Source organism: Scomber scombrus, chromosome 2, assembly GCF_963691925.1.
Source record: "Scomber scombrus chromosome 2, fScoSco1.1, whole genome shotgun sequence".
NCBI classification, from domain to species: Eukaryota; Metazoa; Chordata; class Actinopteri; order Scombriformes; family Scombridae; genus Scomber; species Scomber scombrus.
This window is the reverse complement of record NC_084971.1, coordinates 3,045,852-3,066,931: the sequence shown is the minus strand read 5'-3', so window position 1 is coordinate 3,066,931 and position 21,080 is coordinate 3,045,852. Positions and strand designations below refer to the sequence as shown.

General features: G+C 41.0%; 1 protein-coding gene across 3 annotated transcripts; it reads left to right on the top strand.

The window, feature by feature from the left end:
• Positions 1–1,310: 1,310 nt before the first annotated feature.
• LOC134001365 (NACHT, LRR and PYD domains-containing protein 3-like) lies at positions 1,311–15,635 on the top strand. Of its 3 annotated transcripts, XM_062440959.1 has the most exons (16): positions 1,311–1,382; positions 1,906–1,963; positions 2,825–2,936; positions 3,679–5,592; positions 6,724–6,900; positions 6,986–7,231; positions 7,433–7,603; positions 7,707–7,880; positions 8,093–8,142; positions 8,229–8,794; positions 8,882–8,937; positions 9,633–9,847; positions 9,992–10,260; positions 10,522–10,638; positions 10,734–10,875; positions 14,991–15,635. In XM_062440959.1, the coding sequence occupies exons 4-16, from the start codon at positions 3,803–3,805 to the stop codon at positions 15,311–15,313; spliced, it is 4,296 nt and encodes a 1,431-aa protein (XP_062296943.1). In that variant the 5' UTR covers positions 1,311–1,382; positions 1,906–1,963; positions 2,825–2,936; positions 3,679–3,802; the 3' UTR covers positions 15,314–15,635. The 3 variants fall into 3 exon arrangements, with proteins under 3 accessions (XP_062296943.1, XP_062296935.1, XP_062296951.1); XM_062440951.1 differs by lacking the exon at positions 1,906–1,963 and having other exon boundaries at positions 1,317–1,386; XM_062440967.1 differs by lacking the exons at positions 1,311–1,382; positions 1,906–1,963 and having other exon boundaries at positions 2,785–2,936.
• The last annotated feature ends 5,445 nt before the right edge of the window (positions 15,636–21,080 follow it).

Sequence of the window (21,080 nt, the reverse complement as noted above, 5' to 3'; positions counted from 1 at the left end):
AACCTCATTCTTCTTGATTCTGAGACATCATGCACAGCTGGGAAACTCTTCTTTGGTACCCTTGAACAGTTGTATTGCTTTTTAACATTGAGTTTACCTCGTTACAGAATACTAACAGAACAACAGGACAAAATGATACAGGATACAGCTTTAACATTGAAACGTCTCAGTGATACAAGGTGGGCATCGCGAAAGCGAGCCACCGAAGCCGTAATTAAGAGTATGCCAGCAATCATAGCGGCACTTGAAATAATTATTGATGATGCATGCTCAGAACCAAAAGCTGTAGCAGATGCAAAAGGTCTGCTAGCCACACTTGACACATTTGAGTTTATGTTCATGCTCAATTTCTGGAACATTGTTTGTTACCAGGAGGTGGTAATGACCAGACTAAGAGTGGGACACAGCAACTTGAGCGGGACTCTTCACATTATAGGAATTGCCAGGCACCAGAAACCATAGAACATGCACGTGTTAAATGCAGGAAATGTAACCATGTGCGATCAGTCTAATAAGCGGCAACATAGAGTTATAAGGACGCTTTGCTCTCACGTGCTGCATTTATAGTCAAACCACCACGAAATGATTCCCATTGATTTTACATTGGTATTGTTTCCGTGATGGGGACACTTAAATTTGACACATTTCGTGTCCCCATCACGAAATTCAGTGTTAAGAAGTCGTGCCCCCGTCACGTATTTCTGAGAGATCAGGCTCATTAAAAGATAACCCTGATACCTGTAACACATACTTACAATATAGACGACATTACACACTTAACATTAATGCTCACCTATTACGGAAACATCACATTATCAGGCTGTATGAACCAGCAAGTCACAGAGCACGGACACACACATGCGGACTCCTCTGCAGCTTTACCATCTGTGCCCACGATTCATACAATGCACCATAAACAACCTGACTGTCGTAAAACTGCCGTCTTAACCCTTAAAGGGCATTACACACAAAACAAAAAAAATACTCAGACAACATAAAATGACAAAGTACAGCGGGGTTACAGAAATACACATCAGAAAGAAAGGTCATGATGGAGGGAATGGAAAGAGGCTAAGAGGTGCAGGTTTAAAATATATATTGGAGTATACAGTAGGTGAAGTGGAACGGGCAGGAAATGTGTATTCATTTTTCTTAGAGAACTGGGCTCATGGGATGAATGTAAAAACTGGGACGTGAGGATTAATTTAATTCCAGAAGATGGCAGTAATGTAACACATGAGATGCAAGCTGCCGTTAAACAACAAGGAAGAAGAAGAAGAAGAAGAAGAAGAAGAAGAAGACGGGAGGAGCTGATTCTAGGACTTTATCTACAAGTTTTACTAGTTTGAGCTATCCTGGAATAAATCCACACAAACAAACCTGTAGGTAAGTTTTCTTACATGCCCACCTCAAAAATTAGACCAACAAGCTAGGATCCGTAGTTCATTATGTTTTGAATGATTTATGAAAACTGCTGTTTGTGGTTTCGTGTTAGAACTGGCACATGAAGTTTATGGTCAGTTTATGTGCGAGATTGCAGTTGCTACGTGTAAAAAGGAGATGCCATTTATTTCCACTGCAATAATGTAACATTGTGTTTTAAAATACTCACTGTACTTATCTATAAGAAGTATTAAGGGGAAAATGTTGTACAGTAAAGGACAACTCCCCTGGGGCCCCCTGCATGCCACAACTCCAACATCAGAATAGCTGCCAATAAAGAAGACGGTCTGTGTCCTATTAGTCATATAACTTTTAAACCAAGATCATGCAGATTCATCAAAGTCATAACATTTTAGTTTTTTCAATAGCAGTTCATGATCAATGATGTCAAATGCTGCTGAAAGGTCTATCAGAACAGCATCAACCTTCTATTGTTTTCAATTTCGCCTAACCAATCATCAGTCATCTGAGTCAGAGCAGTGGCAGTGGAGTGCCCTCTCTGTATGTATGTTGAAAAACAGTGAGTATATTTTGTATGTGCAAGTAGCATTTGATTTGATCACATATAATGCTTTCCATCATTTTACTTAATACCGGCAGTAAGCTAATAGGACGACTATTTGATCCAGAGATTGGAAGTTTCCTTTTGTTTAGGCAGGGGAATTATCTTGGCCCTCTTCCAGTCTTGTGGATATCGACAATTAGTGAAACTCATGTTGATAATATGTCAGATAGCAGGGGCAACTGAGTCTGCAACCAATTTGAGAAGCTCACCGTCAAGGCCATCAACACCTTGTGGCTTATTTTTACAAGCCCTTATGATATTTTCAACCTTGCTTATGCTGACTTTGTTAAATTTAAATTTAAAATTTGTATTCTTCATAATTTTCATTTTTATTAATAGGTAAGATATGTCATGATATATATTTGTCATGTTATTTATAAAATAGTTGGCTTTGTTAGAAAATAACCGTCCACCTCTATGAAAGATGAAGTGGATTTGGTTTACCTTCCTAGTAGATCATTAAGTGTATTCCATAATGTTTTGCTATTTGTAAGTGTAATCCTATTTTCATAATATAATTTATTTTCCTTTCTATTCAAGTTTGTGACAAAGCTTCTAAGTTTCCGATATATCGTTGTTTGTTTTGCCAGCATACATTCTTAATTCCATGAACAAAATTGTCTTGATTAAATGTTTTGTATGATCTCTTCAATATTATCCTTCGGCCCGGCTTTACTACCTTTGTATTACCATTGTTAAGCATAGATTGTTTCCTGTTATTTTCTGTGTTATTTAGACCAAACACTTCCAAGTGTCAGAAAAATTTGGCTAGGCTTTAACTATAACACCACTTCCTGCTTCTGTGAACGATTGCAGATAAATGAGGAAGTGAACAGGAGTGATACAACACAGAAGAGAGGAAGGACAGATGGAAAGATGATGAGCACAGAGGGTATAGACACAGTGGTGCATGTCTGGTAGAGGAAAGGTAAGATACCAGTCTTATAATCTGCAATTTACAACATGCTGAAAACACTGCTTTAAAGTGAGATTATAAAACATTTGAAAGACGAAACTTCCTTAATTCAAGTTCTTATATATCAATCACATTCTGATCAAAAAGAGCATGATGCTCAGAACAATGTGCTCATAGTTGTACAGCCATTTCCTCTGTAATAATTCTGCATGGAAAGACAAGGGTGGGCCAGTATGAGCAATGTGCTGTAATACTGACTGTAGCCACTATGCCAACTCACCCCACAGGTCAGTGCTGTTTGTAGTGGTTTAGTTTATACATTAGCTCCATTTGAACCGTCCATATACAGTATAGGGCAGCACAAGAACATCTATATGTGGTCTTGGAATTGGGCTATCGCTAATGACATTCAGAAAGGCCTTCCATTATCCTGTATTTGCCATTTCTGTTCACAGTGGATGCTGGTGAGTGAACAAAAACTTAATAAGGTCTTTCTCAATTTGCATTCATGCTGCACGTTCTTGTGGAATTGTGTAATGTCAATAGTCGCCTTCATTTGAAGGGAGTTGTTGATACACATCAGCTCCCTTCAAATAAGGAGCATGTAGTTTGACTATACAAACTGCTGCTGGTCTGAAAGTGGTGTATCAAAGTCATTTCAAAAATATATCTTATTCCCACACAGTTGTTTGTGTAGATGTGCGTTATGTTGCAAGTAAGGTATATTTTATTTTATTTTTTTCCCCACTTTCAGGTTCTGATACTTACATTTGGACAAAAAAGGTCCAGATCAGAGGAACACCACTGAAACAGAGAGTAGGAGTGTTAAAGCCAGAGACGCAGGAAGTCTTTCTGGACGTGGTGAAGGATCTGTAGACATGGAACGGAAAAAAGTCAAAAAGAAAGTTAAAGGGAAAGTTAAAGCCCATGTGAAGCAAAGGTTTACGGACATATTTGAAGGCACGTCAGCCAGTCTTGCTAAGTTCAAAAAGGTCTACACAAGACTGTACATTACTCAACAGGGTGAGCAGTATGGTTGCCAATCACATGAATTTCTCGATCACTTTAAACTCCCAGATCAGGCATCACCATTTTCACAGATCAACTATCAAGAGATCGACTGCATGAATATCTTCAAACCAGGAAGAAACCTTACCCAACAACAACCTGTGAAAGACATAGCCATCAAAAGAGTGATGACAAGTGGGATTGCTGGCATTGGCAAGACAGTTGCCGTTCAAAACTTCTCCCTAGACTGGGCAGAGGGAAAATCCAACCAGAACATTGATTTTGTCTTCGTGCTCCCTTTCAGAGAGCTGAACATGCTCAAAGGGGCTGAGTACAGTCTTATGCAACTCCTTCTTCACTTCTACCCTGAACTGAAACCGTTAGAACACACACATACACTGGTTAACGAGCAAGTGCTGCTAATTTTTGATGGTTTGGATGAAAGCAGATTTACTCTGGACTTTGACGGGACAGTGACAGTGAGTGACGAAGATCAGAGATCGACGGTGGATGTGTTGCTGACCAACCTCATCAAAGGGAACCTGCTGCCTAATGCTCTGCTCTGGATAACTTCCCGACCTGCAGCAATCAGTCAGATTCCCTCTAAATACATTGACCAGATGACAGAAGTGCAAGGGTTCACTGACAAACAGAAGGAAGAATACTTCACCAAGAGATTCAGTGCTAATCAGATCAAAGAAATCCTATCTTGTCTCAGAGGGATGATCAGCTTCTGTTTCATGGGCCACATCCCAATCTTTTGTTGGGTCATTGCTGAGGTGTTTCAGAAAGGATGGGATGACCAGAGGAGTCGAAAGATCACAACAATGACAGAGTTGTACATTTCCTATTTGCTAACTCAAAAACTCAGAACAACACAGAAATATGGGGAAAAAAGCTCAGAATCACAGAATGGTGCCATGCTCTTAAATCTGTCCAAGCTGGCGTTTGAGCAACTGCAAAAAGGAAACATCATATTTTATGAAGAGGACCTCAGAGAATGTGACATTGATGTCGACAAGGCCTCAATGTTTTGTGGATTTTGTTCAGAGATCCTGAGGGAAGAACGTGGGCTGTATCAGAAAAAGATGTTCAGCTTTGTCCATTTAAGCTTTCAGGAGTTTCTCGCTGCTCTTCACATGTTCCACTCCTGTGTGACGAAAAACATGAGCACTTTGAAATCCTTCCTGGATGTTGACCCCACAGATCTGGACTTGACTGAGTTGCAGAAGAGGGTTGTGGATAAAGCCTTGCAGAGTGAGAAAGGTCAGTTGGACATGTTTCTCTGCTTCTTCCTTGGGTTCACATTGGAGTCCAACCAGACAATGCTACAAGGGTTACTACCACAGATAAAGAGCAGCTCAGATACTGTTGAGGAGATGAAGAAATACCTTCAAAATTTTCATGCAGGGAATATCCCACAAGAGAGGTGCATGAACCTTTTCCTCTGCAAGTATGAGCTGAAAGAAGAGAGATTTCAGCATGACATCAGAAGGTTTCTTTCAGGAGCAAGACTCTCACCCATTGACTGCTCAGTAATATCCACCATGCTGCAGATATCTGGTGAACTGATTGATGAACTTGACCTGACAAAATGCTGGACACCGCACTTTTGCACTGAGAAACTTATCCTACCAATGAAGAACTGCAAGCGGGCACTGTAAGTACCATATACAGTTTATTGTGTTCTAAAGAAAACAAGTGTGTTCAGATTGAATTGCTGTGTTGTCATATGCACACATTTGACCATATAAGAGGTTTTGCCCTATTTACAAATAGACCATACAGGCTTTTGCTGTAGTTAGCTTACAATTTGCCACATACAGTATGTAGAAGGTTTTCTCCTTCCTTTTCTCTTTCTCTAGAAAGCTGAGTAATACACCCATGAGTAAAGTGTATTTTTGTGCATCTTTATACCATGTCTGAACACACTTCAAGTCAAGTGCTCAGTCATACCAGAAAATTGCACATTTATAATTCCTATATATATTCCTTTCCAAACAGTCTCAATTGGTGAAATAAAGAGTCCACTCGCAGGGCTAGTTAGTGAAATAGTGTGTAACTGGTGAGCTAACTGGTAACATGATGTGTTGCCAGGAAGATGTGCTAGCCTAACTGAACAATGAGTCAACACATTTCTGACTCTTCCTCTCTCTTTATATCTCTTATTATAATAACTTTCTTCATTTTGAACTCTTTGAAAATCAAAGTCTCTGTGAATAAATCCACTGACTACAGTAGTACCATTTTATTGGGAAAAAAAGAAAAAGTTGTTTAATGTCAGGGTAAGTGTTGCAGGGTTCATATTTTCTTTTCAATAAAATATTTAGTTATCCATAAAAGGAGCAGAGCACACCTCAATCTCACAAACCCACCGATGTACAACTTTTTATAAATATATTTTTTAGAACTGGGTAACCCCCTTCATTTATGTCAGTGGGAAAAAGGTGTAAATAAATGTTTGAGTGGTGCAAAGCATTTTTGAACTGATACTATCCACATCCTCTTTTGGATTTCTTGATTGCAATTGGGTAATATTTATTCAATAAATACATTCATCTACATAGGTCCTGTTTTATAATAGTTTAATCAAATGAAACAGTACAGTATCTGCAGCTTTAATGAAAATGTAATTTACGAGTAGTGCTACCCCTTAAGCTGTGAAAACAATATGGTGCATATAGCATTGTGATAATCTATCATAAATGGTACAATATTTAACTTACATTTTACTTAAATATTACTGTACAGTTCATCTTTCTTCTGCTGTTTCTTTGTTTTTCTTTTACAGACTGACAAGTGAGCATTTGAGAGAGAAACCCCTTAGGACACTACTCTCCATTCTTCAGTCACCAGACTCTTGCTTGCGGGAGCTTTGCCTGGATTGTGTTTCTAACATCAACATTCCTCCTCCTGATGATCTCTTTGATGCACTGGGAAGTCCTAACTGTAAACTCAAGACACTGAGGTCAGATTATGATCAATATCTCAACTATTTCCTCTAATAGACTGTGCCTACACATTATTTATAAATGTTGTGATGTTTTATACAGATTGTCTGGATTTTCTCTGGATTTTCGGTATTGTCACATGGTGACCACTTTGCTTCAATTAAAACAATCATCCCTGAGAGCACTGGACCTGACTGACTGTATATACGGTTACCCAGAAGATTATAGTGGCTATTTTTCAAAAGAGGTGGAGAAGAAAACGTATGAAGATGTCAACGACGAGCTAACCCTGCTGACTACTATTCCTGCTATCTTGATCAGTCCAGTTTGTAAACTGGAGGAATTCAGGTAAATGTATTGAGTGCCTGTTTGCTTTTATTGGTTTTTGTGTTTTTGCCTGTGTACTTTTTGATGCCTCTGTTTATGAAATGTACTATATAAACAAATTTACCTCATCCTGCCTTGCCTAGGGACAGCACCATCCTCACATATTGTTTTCTTATTAGCAAAACATTTTTGAATCATCAAATATTTTTGTCTTGATTGCAGCATGCGTGGTTGTCTCCTGAAAAGTAAATGCTGTCAAGTGTTTGCTTCGGTCCTCTGCTCAAATTCTCAGCTGAGAGAGCTCGACATCAGCCGCAATGACCTGCAGGATTTAGGAGTACAGCTGCTCTCTGTTGGACTGGGGAGTTTAAAATGTAGGCTGCAGATACTGAGGTACTGGTAGACACCCTGGACTCACAAGTTGATCAGATATTAAGCAACATGTAATACAGGGTGAGGTGTGGTCTTTTTTTATTGAGAGCCCTTTTCTCTGCAGGCTGTCATGTTGTGGGATCACAGAGGAAGGCTGTGCCTCTCTGGCCTCTGCTCTGAAGTCCAACCCCTCCCATCTCCGAGAGCTGGACCTCAGCTACAATCATCTAGGAGAATCAGGGGTGAGGCTGCTCTCTGAAAGATTGGAGGACCCAAAATGTAGACTGGCAAAACTCAGGTTAGTAAACTGTAGTACACTGCGTGTGAGAGCAAAGCGTCCTTATAGCTCTGTGTTGCCCCTTATTAGACCGATCGCTGCATATTGGGATAGAAATGTTAATTTATGTTGCAATAAGAAAATGTGAGCCTCATGTGTAATTTGTATTAATATCCTATATCCATTTGAATGACTTTCACACTGAAGGCTCTTTCTCACTGTCTGTTCTTCAGTGTGGACCATGATGAAGAGCACTGGGTAAACCCACAGCTTCTCAACAAGTGTAAGCTTTTTATTCACTGAATTTCAGTTTTCCCTGTTTGACAGGCAAAACTCAAACCAAACCATCATCCTCTATTTCTTTAATAGATGCCTGTGAGCTCACGTTTGACCCCAACACAGTGAATGAACACCTTGTTCTGTCTGAGTCCAACAATGAAGTGAAGTATACTGCAGAGAAGCAGCTGTATCCTGATCACCCAGAGAGATTTGATCAAACGAAGCAGGTGCTGTGCAGAGAGGGTCTGACTGGACGCTGCTACTGGGAGGTGGAGTGGGACGCATTTGTGAATATTGGTGTGGTGTATAAGAGTTTACAGAGGAAAGGATGGTGGAACACGGAAATTGACCGTATCAACAAGGCCTGGTGTTTCACTATCACCTGTTCTAAAGGTTATACTTTCTGTCACGGCCTCAAGAGGACTTTTATTCCTGTCCCGATCATTGATGTCCAAGCATTCCTGGCCAGACCAAAGAGACTGGGATTGTTTCTGGACTGGCCAGCTGGTGTTCTTTCTTTCTATTGGCTGTCTGGTGACACAAAAACTCTCCTTCATACTTTCCACGCCACCTTCACTGAGCCTCTCCACCCTGTGTTCATGGTTAATTCTGGATATTTGACCCTATCCAGTGTAGTGAAGCCGAAAATGGATCCTGTGAGTATTTCTGGTCATTTCCTTAGCTCACTAGTTAGTATGGCTGTAAACAAAAAAATATTATTTTCTGCTTTCCTTTGATTACAGGATCAGTCAAGCTTCATACCTGAGGTGACGACAGAAAGAATAGGCATCTCATACAAGTAAGTAACCCTTTTTTTACTCCTCTTCCACTGTGCAATACATTTGCACGAGTCCTACTTTCAACAGAAGCCACTTAAAAGCTGCATCAGGCTCCACACAGCATATCGAGCTGGACAGGAAGTCAGACACAGAAACAGCATAGGGCCGCTGGTCAATTTTCAAAATAAAACAACCCATGCAGACTCCTGATCCAAGTGAACAAATCAACTAAATTTGACCATTAACAAAATTGGGCCATTTAGTTGTGCTGCTACTGCAGTAACTATGGTAGAGGGAAGCCAGTTTTTCGGTTTTAATTGGGCTGCCATAATTACTGTATTAACAGTTCAACTTAATTTAAATAGTTGATTGCTTACCCAGAGTATGCTGCGCTTCTGAACCGCTCGTGGTGGGGTAGTACACCGTACAGAGGACCCATCAAAACTGTGGCACACCTGGAATGCAGCACATACATGCCCGGTGGAAAGCCCAGATAACATAATGCATCATGCTACTGTTTTTTTTGTACAGAAATTGTCCACCTCTGGAAAAACAGTCGTTAACAAGAGTGAATGAAAACAGAAACAGAAACAGAAATGAAGCAATTAGGCTTTTATTAATGAACACAATATCTGATTATCAAATCTGAATTTGAGCTCTTATCATTGGTGGCTGATGTGAGTATTTTCCTTTAAACTGTTCTGTGTGTGTACAGGTTCATATTCCCAGGTCCAGGTTTGTTCCGGTGTTCTTTGACTGGACTGGTTTTTAATGTGACTCACGAAGGAGAGGTCAGATACAGGACTCTGATCTGGGATAACATGCTCCTCCAGCCAGCTCTTAAGGTTCCTGCAGGACCACTGTTCAGCATCGAGTGTGCTGAGGACTCCATCCGTCAGCTCCACCTCCCACACTGTGAACCTGAACCTGGTGAGAACACTACTGCGCCCTGAGAAAATGTTCTTGTATTTACCTAAAGTCTGCATCACTGCTTTTTAGTATACATGCAGAGATGGAAATAACACTGAATGAAACTGTTATGGGGCCACATGTGATGATTCTGCATTTTCACAGCACTGGTCTCTGAAAGCCTCAGTGTGGTCAACATCTCCGATGATGGCATGAGCATCATACAGCCGCTGGAGGTCACTGAAACCCACGTGGTGGTGGACATCCCTCACCTCTCTGCCTTTGGCATCATCTGGGATCTCATCAAGAGGTTTTGCAATTTCATGACAAAACCAATAAGTGGCCAAGTCCTGCTGTTCCTGAGACGACCGTTCCCCTCAGGGAAACAGATCCTCAGTGTGATTCTGCTACCGAGCAATGTGCCACTGCTGGAGGTAAAACCCTCTGTCACACCCATAGTTTACCATCAGTCCCCTCTTTTCTTCTTTTTCTGTGTTCCTATTACCTGTAAGTCACAACAGTGGCCTCTTATCCATTTTCTATGTGAATAAACAGATCATTAGGCCTTCTGTCATCAGTATCTTTTTACTGGTGAATTGTGCCCTCTAGTGGCAAGTTATTGTAACTTCAAGTAGTGACATCTTTATGTGGAATGAAGTTAAGCCCTCTAACAAGATGTTGTGTTTTCACTGAAGGTAAAAGTTCAACATACAGACTCTCAGTTCATCCAGGCACCTTCGAACTGTCTTATCCACAGAGAACAACGTTACAGCCTGTTAAGTGACCCAGACAGCTATAAAATACAGCCTGATGTGAGTATGAGCATCATACACAGCTTCTGCTGCCTCTGAATACAAGTCAAACTGCACATTATTTTAAACATGTTTCCACTTTCATTTCATTTCAGCATGCAGTGTTTTCTAACAGTTACGGCCCAAACTACCACCCAACCTATGAGATCATGCTGAGGACGAGCACAGAGGAAGTGACTCTGATGTTGAGAGATCCAGAGAGTATACAAGTGTGGCAGCATAACCTTCATCTGCCTGGTAAATACAGCATCTCTCAGTCTAGGGCTGCACAAAAGTCATGTTGCAATTATTATGGACAATATTGCGATATAATAAACTAAATGGTATCAAAATGGTTATATTACTGATAGCCCTGTAAATGAATACTATATTGATTATATCAACTGTTTTCTTAATGTGATTGTCTTAAGAGAAATGTTAGAATACATAACGTTAAATAGATCAAATCATTCTAACTTACCAACAGCAAGGTGAAGTCTATGTCCAAAACACTGGAACCTCATCCATTGATAAAGCTCTACAGTGTTACAATGTTAGTGCTGTTATCTGTCGTCATAGCGACCTGATGCTCCTCACACAGGCCCCATGCAGCCAATGCCTCTTTCCAGTCCAATGCTACGTTCTCACCAGTGTAATCCTCAGGGAAATATGATGTTTGTAGGCAGCAGCTTTTCAGTTCATTTTTCTTTCTGCCATTTAAGGTGCTGATATACATTTGTGGTATTGCCACGTGAGGTATTTTTTACACAGTACCTGTTTCTGCTCAATGTCGCTGAGCTTGAATCCTAACTATCACCATATGGGTCACTTACAAATAAGGGTTGGCAAGATAAGCAGTTCAAAAATATCTTTAAAATAGTTTTGCATCAGGTTTGTTAAAATGTACTTTAGGTTTTTTGTTGGTTTTATGTCATTTGAAATGACATTTGCACAATTGTTTACCAAATTAAGACTGAATGTGTAACCACAAAATATATTTTATCCACCTACAGTGTATTTAAGTGTACATATACAAATAATTACTATTTAAAAAAATGTAAATGGTTCCTGATTGAAATGATTCCTCAGATTAAATGTTATATTTAGAACAAGTGTATTCCATTACCTTTATTTAATATAAAAAGTTATAATGTAAGATCATGCCAAACTAGTTGATATGGTGTTTTATCGAGAATTTAGTGTTTTTAAGAAAGTTTAACTATTAGGTACAAAGTTTTTATGGTTACACTACTTAAACATTTTTGCCATAATCCTCTAATATATTCTCTCAAAATGGATTAAAAGCAGAAATTGTATGTTGGGTCCACAAAAAAAGAATGTGTGTAAGTTATTTATATGTTTCTTTTCAAATTTTAACCCCTTTAAATTTGACCAAACATAATGGAAACAAAAATACGTCATTGACCCATATACCGTCGCTTTTCTTTGGGCCATCAGTTCAGATGATTGTTGGCCTGCTTGTCGAAGCGATTACAACTATGATTAGATTAATCGTGCAGCACTAACTCAGTCTATAGAGCACCACAAAACACCAAACACAGCCATGCACATGCAGTATGCAGTATGCCATGCACATGCAGCATATTTATATAATATGTTTTTGCATTGCAGCAAATGCAGCCCATTTAAATTAAATAATGCAATGACATGTACTGTATGCACTGATTCATGTATTGGACCATCATGTTTGCTCTGTTTCTTCACTTTTCTCAACATCATATTTAATTAAACTCCCTGAGCTACTACCTTATCGTGGTGGAGGGGTTTGCGTGTCCCAATGACCCCAGGAGCTCAGTTGTCGGGGGCTTTATGCCCCTGGTAGGGTCACCCAAGGCAAACAGGTCCGGGGAGAGGGACCAGACAAAGCGTAGCTCACAATACCCCTTATGATGAGTGAAACATATGGTCCTTTGTTTCCCTTCCCCCTACGCGGGTCACCGGGGCCTGGGGGTGGGGCTCGATGGCGAGCGCCTGGTGGCCGGGCCTGCACCCATGGGGCCCAGCCGGGCACAGCCCGAAGAGAAAACATGGGACCCCCTTCAAGTGGACCCACCAGCCGCAGGAGGGGCCAAAGGGGTCGGGTGCGATGTGAGCTGGGCAGCGGCCGAAGGCGGGGACCTTGGCGGTCCGATCCTCAGCTGTAGAAGCTAGCTCTAGGGACGTGGAATGTCACCTCATCCTCGGCTTGGCGCCTGTATGTTGGAGTTTACCCCAGTGGATGAAAGGGTAGCCTCCCTCCGCCTTCGGGTGGGGGGAGGAATCCTGACTGTTGTTTGTGCCTATGGCCCAAACAGCAGTTCAGAGTATCCACCCTTTCTGGACTCCTTGGAGGGGGTGCTGGAGAGTGCTCCCTCTGGGGATTCCATCATTCTGCTGGGGGACTTCAACGCCCACGTCGGCAGCGACAATGAGACCTGGAAGGGTGTGATTGGGAGGAACGGCACCCCCGACCTGAACCCGAGCAGTGTTCTGTTATTGGACTTCTGTGCTCGTCACAGATTGTCCATAATGAACACCATGTTCAAGCATAAGGGTGTCCATATGTGCACTTGGCACCAGGACACCCTAGGCCGCAGTTCGATGATTGACTTTGTAGTCGTGTCACCGGACTTGCAGCCGCATGTCTCGGACACTCGGGCGAAGAGAGGGGCGGAGCTGTCAACTGATCACCACCTGGTGGTGAGTTGGCTCCGATGGTGGGGGAGGATGCCGGTCAGACCTGGCAGACCCAAACGCATTGTGAGGGGTCTGCTGGGAATGTCTGGCAGAGTCTCCTGTCAGAGAGAGCTTCAACTCCCACCTCCGGGAGAACTTTGACCATGCACCGGGGGAGGCGAGGGACATTGAGTCCGAGTGGGCCATGTTCCATGCCTCCATTGTCAAGGCGGCCTCAAGGTGGTCGGTGCCTGTCGTGGCGGCAATATCCGAACCCGCTGGTGGACACCGGCGGTGAGGGATGCCGTCAAACTGAAGAAGGGGTCCTATAGGGCCTTTTTGGCCTGTGGGACTCCGGAGGCAGCAGGCAGGTACCGGCAGGCCAAGCGGGGGGCGGCTGCGGCGGTCGCTGAGGCAAAAACCCGGACATGGGAGGAGTTTGGTGAGGCCATGGAGAACGACTTCCGGACGGCTTTGAAGAGGTTCTGGACCACCATCCGGCGTCTCAGGAGGGGGAAGCAGTGCACCGTCAACACTGTGTATGGTGGGGATGGTGTGCTGCTCACCTCGACTCGCGACGTTGTGGATCGGTGGAAAGAATACTTCGAAGACCTCCTCAATCCCACCGACACGCCTTCCCGCTAAGGAAGCACGACTCTGCAACATCCTTGAGGGTGCATGGGAGTTTGCCCAACCAGTCCACTTGCCCTTTGTCACCGACCCTTTTCATAATTTTTATGGACAGGATTTCGAGGCGCAGCCAGGGCGTTGAGGGGTTCCGATTTGGTGACCTCAGGATTGGGTCACTGCTTTTTGCAGATGATGTGGTCCTGTTGGCTTCATCAGACCTTGACCTCCAACTCTCACTGGATCGGTTCGCCGCGGAGTGTGAAGCGGCCGGGATGAGAATCAGCACCTCCAAATCCGAGTCCATGGTCCTCAGCCGGAAAAGGGTGGAGTGCACTCTCCGGGTCGGGGATGAGATCCTGCCCCAAGTGGAGGAGTTCAAGTACCTCGGGATCTTGTTCACGAGTGAGGGAAGGATGGAGCGGGAGATCGACAGGCAGATCGGTGCGGCGTCTGCAGTAATGCGGACTCTGCACATATCCGTCGTGGTGAAGAGAGAGCTGAGCCGAAAGGCAAAGCTCTCAATTTACCAGTCGATCTTCATTCCTACCCTCAGCTATGGTCATGAGCTTTGGGTAGTGACCGAAAGAACGAGATTGCGGGTACAAGCGGCCGAAATGAGCTTCCTCCGTAGGGTGGCTGGGCTCTCCCTTAGAGATAGGGTGAGAAGCTCGGTCATCCGGGAAGAGCTCGGAGTAGACCTGCTGCTCCTCCGCGTTGAGAAGAGCCAGTTGAGGTGGCTCGGGCATCTAGTTAGGATGCCTCCCGGACGCCTCCTGGGTGAGGTGTTCAGGGCATGTCCCACCGGTAGGAGACCCCGGGGAAGACCCAGGACACGCTGGAGAGACTGTCTCTCGGCTGGCCTGGGAACGCCTCGGGATCCCCCGGGAAGAGCTGGACGAAGTGGCTGGGGAGAGGGAAGTCTGGGTTTCCCTGCCAAGGCTGCTGCTCCCGCAACCCGATCCCGGATAAGCGGAAGAAGATGGATGGATGGATGGATGAGTCTTGTTGTAGCATAGACAAAGTAATTTCTAGCTAATCTCTGTTATTCAATCAAATTCTTTCTCCAGTCTCATCTTCAGGCGCTTCTTCAGTTCAAACTCTACCAAGGTTGGGAGACGACATCTCAGCAGAGAAAAAGCTGCTCACCGTCAGGTCAGCGTTCATCTACAGAGTGTCTTATCCTGTTCTGGACAACCTGCTGGATAAACTGCTGGCAGAGGGGGTTATAACTGATGCTGAGAGGGAGACAGCCATGACCAAACCCAGACAAGACAAAGCACGAGACGTGATTGACATTGTGCGGAAAAAAGGGAGAGATGCCAGTGAAAAAATGATGACCTTGTTCTCAGAAGACGATACATTCCTTTGCAGAGAGCTCGGCTTGATCTGAAGCAAAAGGTAAAAATCAGATGTTGAGGGAATTGTAGAAGATGGAATTACACACTGCATTTAATCTTTTTATCAAAACTGTGGGTCACTATACTCTTTACATAAGTGATACTACAAAGAGTGAGTAGACACTGGTATACACTTGTTGCACGGAAACATTCCTTATCAAGAGTCTTTGAGTTGTTTATTATATCTAAAAATCTCAGTTATATTCATGTCGATTGAAATGTAAATAAAAAAAATTGCTGAATAGAAAGTTCTATTGATGTGATGTTAGTGTGCTGGGGAACAGTTGTAGCTGTTGAGCATGATTCATTATTGCAGAGTATTTGAATCACTTTAGGGGACATAAATAAATGTATGAACAGCTCTGCATTTTAACACATAGAACAGTTGAGATATGTTGATGGTGAGCAGCAGCCATCTCCTCAAAATGATGCTGGAGTTATGCAGGATGTCCTGTTTAAGACTTTTTATTATTCCTTTTGGTCACAATTTTTGATACTTTTTTATATTTTTATTGATATTTTTATTGGAAAAGAGATTAGACAGTGTGCTTTTTAATTGTATATGTACTTGGTGTCATTTCACTGTTTGAATTTATTTCTTCTAATATCTACTATAATTATCTAAAGGCAGTTTCAAAGCCAGCTTAAAGGTACAAGCAATATCATTCTGGTTGAGAATATAAAACACTTCTATTTACTTTTTGTTTGTTTTGGGACCAAAACTAAAATGTAGGAATTATTACCCTTTAAAAATGTCAATCAGGTTTAAAAACTCATGTAATTTGTGTGCTGTTGGAGACGTAAGAAATAATGTGTTTTTTTCACATAATCCTGAGTTTTGTGAGGTTTACATGTATTTGTAATACTTAAATGATTGAAAAATGATGTGATCTCTTTCTGTTGTCTCATTATTCTATCTTTATACAAATGAAAGCTCCAGTGCTGACAGAATCTAATTAGTTTCATGTTATTTAAAAGATTAGCATGACACAAACTGTTTAATCAATTTAAACTCATGTGAGTGAATGTGGTCTTCACTCAGGTTTTCAATCACATTCAATGGGAAAATGAAAGCTACATTATATGTATGCATTTATTTATTTTTTGCATTTGGCAAAAAAATCTCCACAACATGCTGAAAACACAACACTAACATATTAGTAAGAAAAGAATTAAAACTTTATTGATATAACATATTTCATTCCACATGCAAGCACAATGAGCCTCACAGAGCTACCATGGAAGTCTCAGACACAAAATCTATTTGGTAACATACAGCAGGATTTATCAGAAGTGTTTCAATGAAAATGAGAAAGGTTAATGAGTAGCAGCTCTGGGCCAAAACAAAAAGATCAAAGAGACTAAAAAAGCCTAAAGTTTTCTTATGGAAACTAGAGTCAGGAGGTGTAGATTCAACAACCTCCTGTCACACTGCACACAGTCATTTCATCCATTGTTAACTTTAAATACATGTATAAGTCCACAAATGTGTAGACAGAGGATGATTAAAAACAAGCAGGTTTATAAAGGTGGACTGTATAGTTTGGGTTATGTTCCAGCTCAGACTTCAGTTTAGCTCCACCTTCAATGTGCTGGAAGATGACTTCCTTCATCATCCTAACTCTGTATTTTGAACTGGACCAAACAACTTCATCACATGGTATTTTACTGAAGATGACACCTGTTGCGATGGGACAGAATATCATGTCAAAAAGCTGTTGAACACTATAAAATACTCTGAATATGTTTATTATTTATTATTATATCCTATATATTATCTCCTCGTCTTTGTACCACAACAGTGTGGTTTCAGCTTTGTCCACAGAACACAGCAAGATGCAGCTGTCAGTGCTCACACTCACTGTGTTCACTGCAGGAGTTGGTACAGACTCTGAAGAGGAATCATCTACATTTTAATAATCTTATTTCTGTGAACCAACCCTTTAACCTAAAGCAGTGATTGTTTATCTAAATGTGATATATTGTAAACTATCTCATGAAGAAATCTTCTAATGATGTGACATCATTTACATATGACTGAAACTGTACAGACACTAACTGTGAAAAGACTGTTCAAAAAGCAAGTTTCCCAATATTACTTTAGCTGTAATAATAAAACTATTCAAAAACCATGTAAACCATGCAGGATAATTTTTCATAGTAAATGTAAATTACCATAAACTGTGAGTTTGTAAGATGTAGTGAAAATATTTACTTTTTTAGAGTCAATAATATAAATCCCTGAGTCACTATTCTGCTACTACTCGTCCTGTGATCATAATGAGTCCAGTGTTTTTATCACAGTGAAGTCTGTTTGTGTAAGTTTCCTCTAATATCTGAACTTCTCTCTTGGTAACTGTGGAAACATTCTTTCTTTAAAACAAAACAAATCCTAACTCCAGCACAGGGTCAGGTAGAGTGATGTTTCCTCCCTCGGTGGCTGTCAGGTTCTTTATTTCCTCCGTAGCAGCTGAGATCATCACTGTATAATGTAAAGTAATGAAAGTGTTAGTTTACAGTTGTAGCTAATAGCACGTTAGCATGTTTCTATAGCAGATACTTACAAAAGCTCCTATAATATCTAACATACTTTGACTTTTATATGTTTTTCACACTTCTTCACTGTCTCATGACATGTGTTCAAGTTGGTAGTTTTGTATACATACTTCCTGCCGCGGTCATTAAAAACATGTTCCACTTATTCTAGAAATAACACCAAGAACTTCCTGTCTGCAGCACAGACCTGTTACAAACACTTTATGGTTTTATTTGTTCACAGGTTCCAGTTTTTATGTATCTGTAGTTTTGTTCACTGTGGCAGTTTTTTAACAGTGGAAGCTCAGCACTGATGTTTGTTACAGTATATTTTTATGGAGAATTGATTAAAATGGGAAATATGAGTATGTTCTGTATTAAACATGTTAATCTGTGTATCTAAATATACTTATACATTGAATGTTCATCTACCTTTAAATAAGTGAAGACATACAGTAGCTTTGTAACCTTTTGTAAGATTTTAGTTGTATAAAAGTTCTGCATAAATGATTAAATATAAATTATAAATATATATATATTTATTTATTAATTTATAATGACATTCCACAATGAAGTTTGGTTTAATGATAACAAATCATAAGCAGATTGTTGCTTACACATAGTCTTTTTTTAATAGGGTAAATAAACTTTAAATATATCATTTCACACAAAACTACACACTGACAATACATTTAGCAAATTCACACTTGTTTCTGTTTTTTCTAATAATTTGTACCAAATTCCACCACTGTCTCTGTAAAATGTGCCAAAGATTTACTGTTAAATAACTGAAAATTACTCAGGAATGTTAAATAAAACTTAAAAATTCCAGGGAAATTTTGAGTGCCATGGGGCTGCTGCCGGAACGCGTACACGATTATTTTCCAGTGTTCAAAAGTCACCCTGATCATATTCTGGTTTCGAGTATTAAGTACATCTTACTAGTCAGTATCAAGTGTAATGTACTTTATTCTCAACTTATCCCTGAAATATTAAGTAAATGTTCATCATATTTAAGCATAAATAATATTTATTTAAACTAATTAATTAAAGTCTACTTCATTTTTTCACAGACAGGAACATCACTGTTATGAAATTATTAAGTAAATCGTATCATTAAGAGAGTAGATTTGATTATACTTTTTTATGACTGGAAATCTGCTTGGAAATTGACTGGAAATAAATCATGTACTCATCCCGGTTCAAAAGTCACCCTGATCATATTCTGGCAGTCAGTATCAGGTGTAATGTACTTCATTCTCAACTTAACATACCTGAAAATATTAAGTAAATGTTAATCATATTTAAGCATAAATAATATTTATTTAAACTAATGAAAGTCCCTGTAAAGTAAGAATAAAGAAGAAGAATAAATATGTGTTCTGAGTTTGACATACCACAGAAAAGTGTGTTGTTAACCACCCTGCCAAATGTGAATGATTAAAAAAATCGCCAAACATGTGAAATTAGGCTTCAAAGTGGTGTAAAAATCAGCCTCTGTCTCAAACGCTGTGGGCGTTCCCGCCGAATTCGCGGAAGCCCCGCCCCCTAACGAGTGTCACCTGTCAATCAAAGTCACTACCTCTACCCTAAACATGGACGCTGTGGGCGTTCCCGCCGAGTCCGCGGAAGCCCCGCCCCCTACCGAGTGTCACCTGTCAATCAAAGTCACCACCTATGTGGGCGTTCCCGCCGAGTTCGCTGAAGCCCCGCCCCCTACCTAGTGTCATCTGTCAATCAAAGTCACCACCTCTACCCTAAACATGGATGCTATTTCTGAGAGCTAGCTTGGTCAACTGGCAAAACAGACAGACGAGGAATTAGCCAATCACAAAAAAGTAGGTCAGTTTCTGCCCCGCAACAGTTTCAGATACAGGTTTGTTTAAAAATGACTCCTCTTTATTTAAAAAAAAAAAAATATTAAAAAATGTACAGAAATATAAATAAAGTTGTAATGCTCCTCCAGATGACACATCCATGCATGCAGTCGGAAGAAGGTTTGATGTGTCTCCCAGCACAGTCTCAAGAGCATAGAGGAGATATCAGGAGACCGGCTGTTACACCTGAACAGCTGGACAAGGACATCAACCCAGCAGCAGGACCGGTATCTGCTACTTTGTGTGAGGAGGAACAGGAGGAACACTGCCAGAGCCCTACAAAATGACCTCCAGCACGCTACTGGTGTGCATGTTTCTGACCAAACCTTCAGAAACGGACTCCATGAGGGTGGCAATGAGACCTGTGCTCACAGCCCAGCACCGTGCAGCTTGATTCACCAGAGAACACCAGAAGGCAGGTCTTCCATTGGTGCCCCGTTCTCTTCACAGATAAAAGCGGGTTCACACTGAGCACATGTGACAGGCCTGAAAGAGTCTGGAGATGCTGTGGTGAAAGTTATGCTGCGTGTAACATCATCCAACTGATCCGACTGGTTTGGTGGTGGGTCAGTGATGGTCTGCTGATCCCCCAGGACACCATCCTCCAACTCATCAGGAACAAGACTTTGTAGGGAGTGAATACAGGCATACGGCGGTCATGCACACTACACACAAATCCACTTAAGACACGTTTTAAAACATAAAAATACTCCAATTTAAATAATCATTTTTGTGTGATATGGTTCCTACACGAAAAAAAGTTCAATAACATTAAAAAAAATATCTATATCCAGGCACCACCTAGATGACAGACAGTAAGCATGGATCCACAGCAGGACCTGGGAGCAAAGAGGAGCTGCAAAAAAACAACCAGTTAGCAGGCAGGTTAGTACAGAATATTGTTTGTGAGATTTATTTACCTCTCTTAATACCCCAGATGACTAATTCTGCAATTTTCCTGACATAGACATATGGATTCACCAACTTGAATTTGCTTCAAAACGGTGTTACTCTAATTTGATGATGCAGACAGTTGAGCTCACTGAATAAGTCATGATCGGCACAAAAACACATCATACTTCATTGTGGTAAAGCTGACCCCTTTAAACAGATTGTAACCCCTATGGAACATAAATAAAACTTAGACCTTGTATTTTGTGTTCTGTTTTGATTTGTATGACTGGCATACGACCCAAAATGTTTCTATTCAGATATGAATTTAATTGTAATCTATGAAAGCATTCATTTAGACATCGCTGCATACTGGTGGAGAAACTTACAGAAACCATTTTCTGTGGCTGGTTTCTATAGAAACAAAAGCGCAGAGTGGTTACCGTGGGCTGATGAT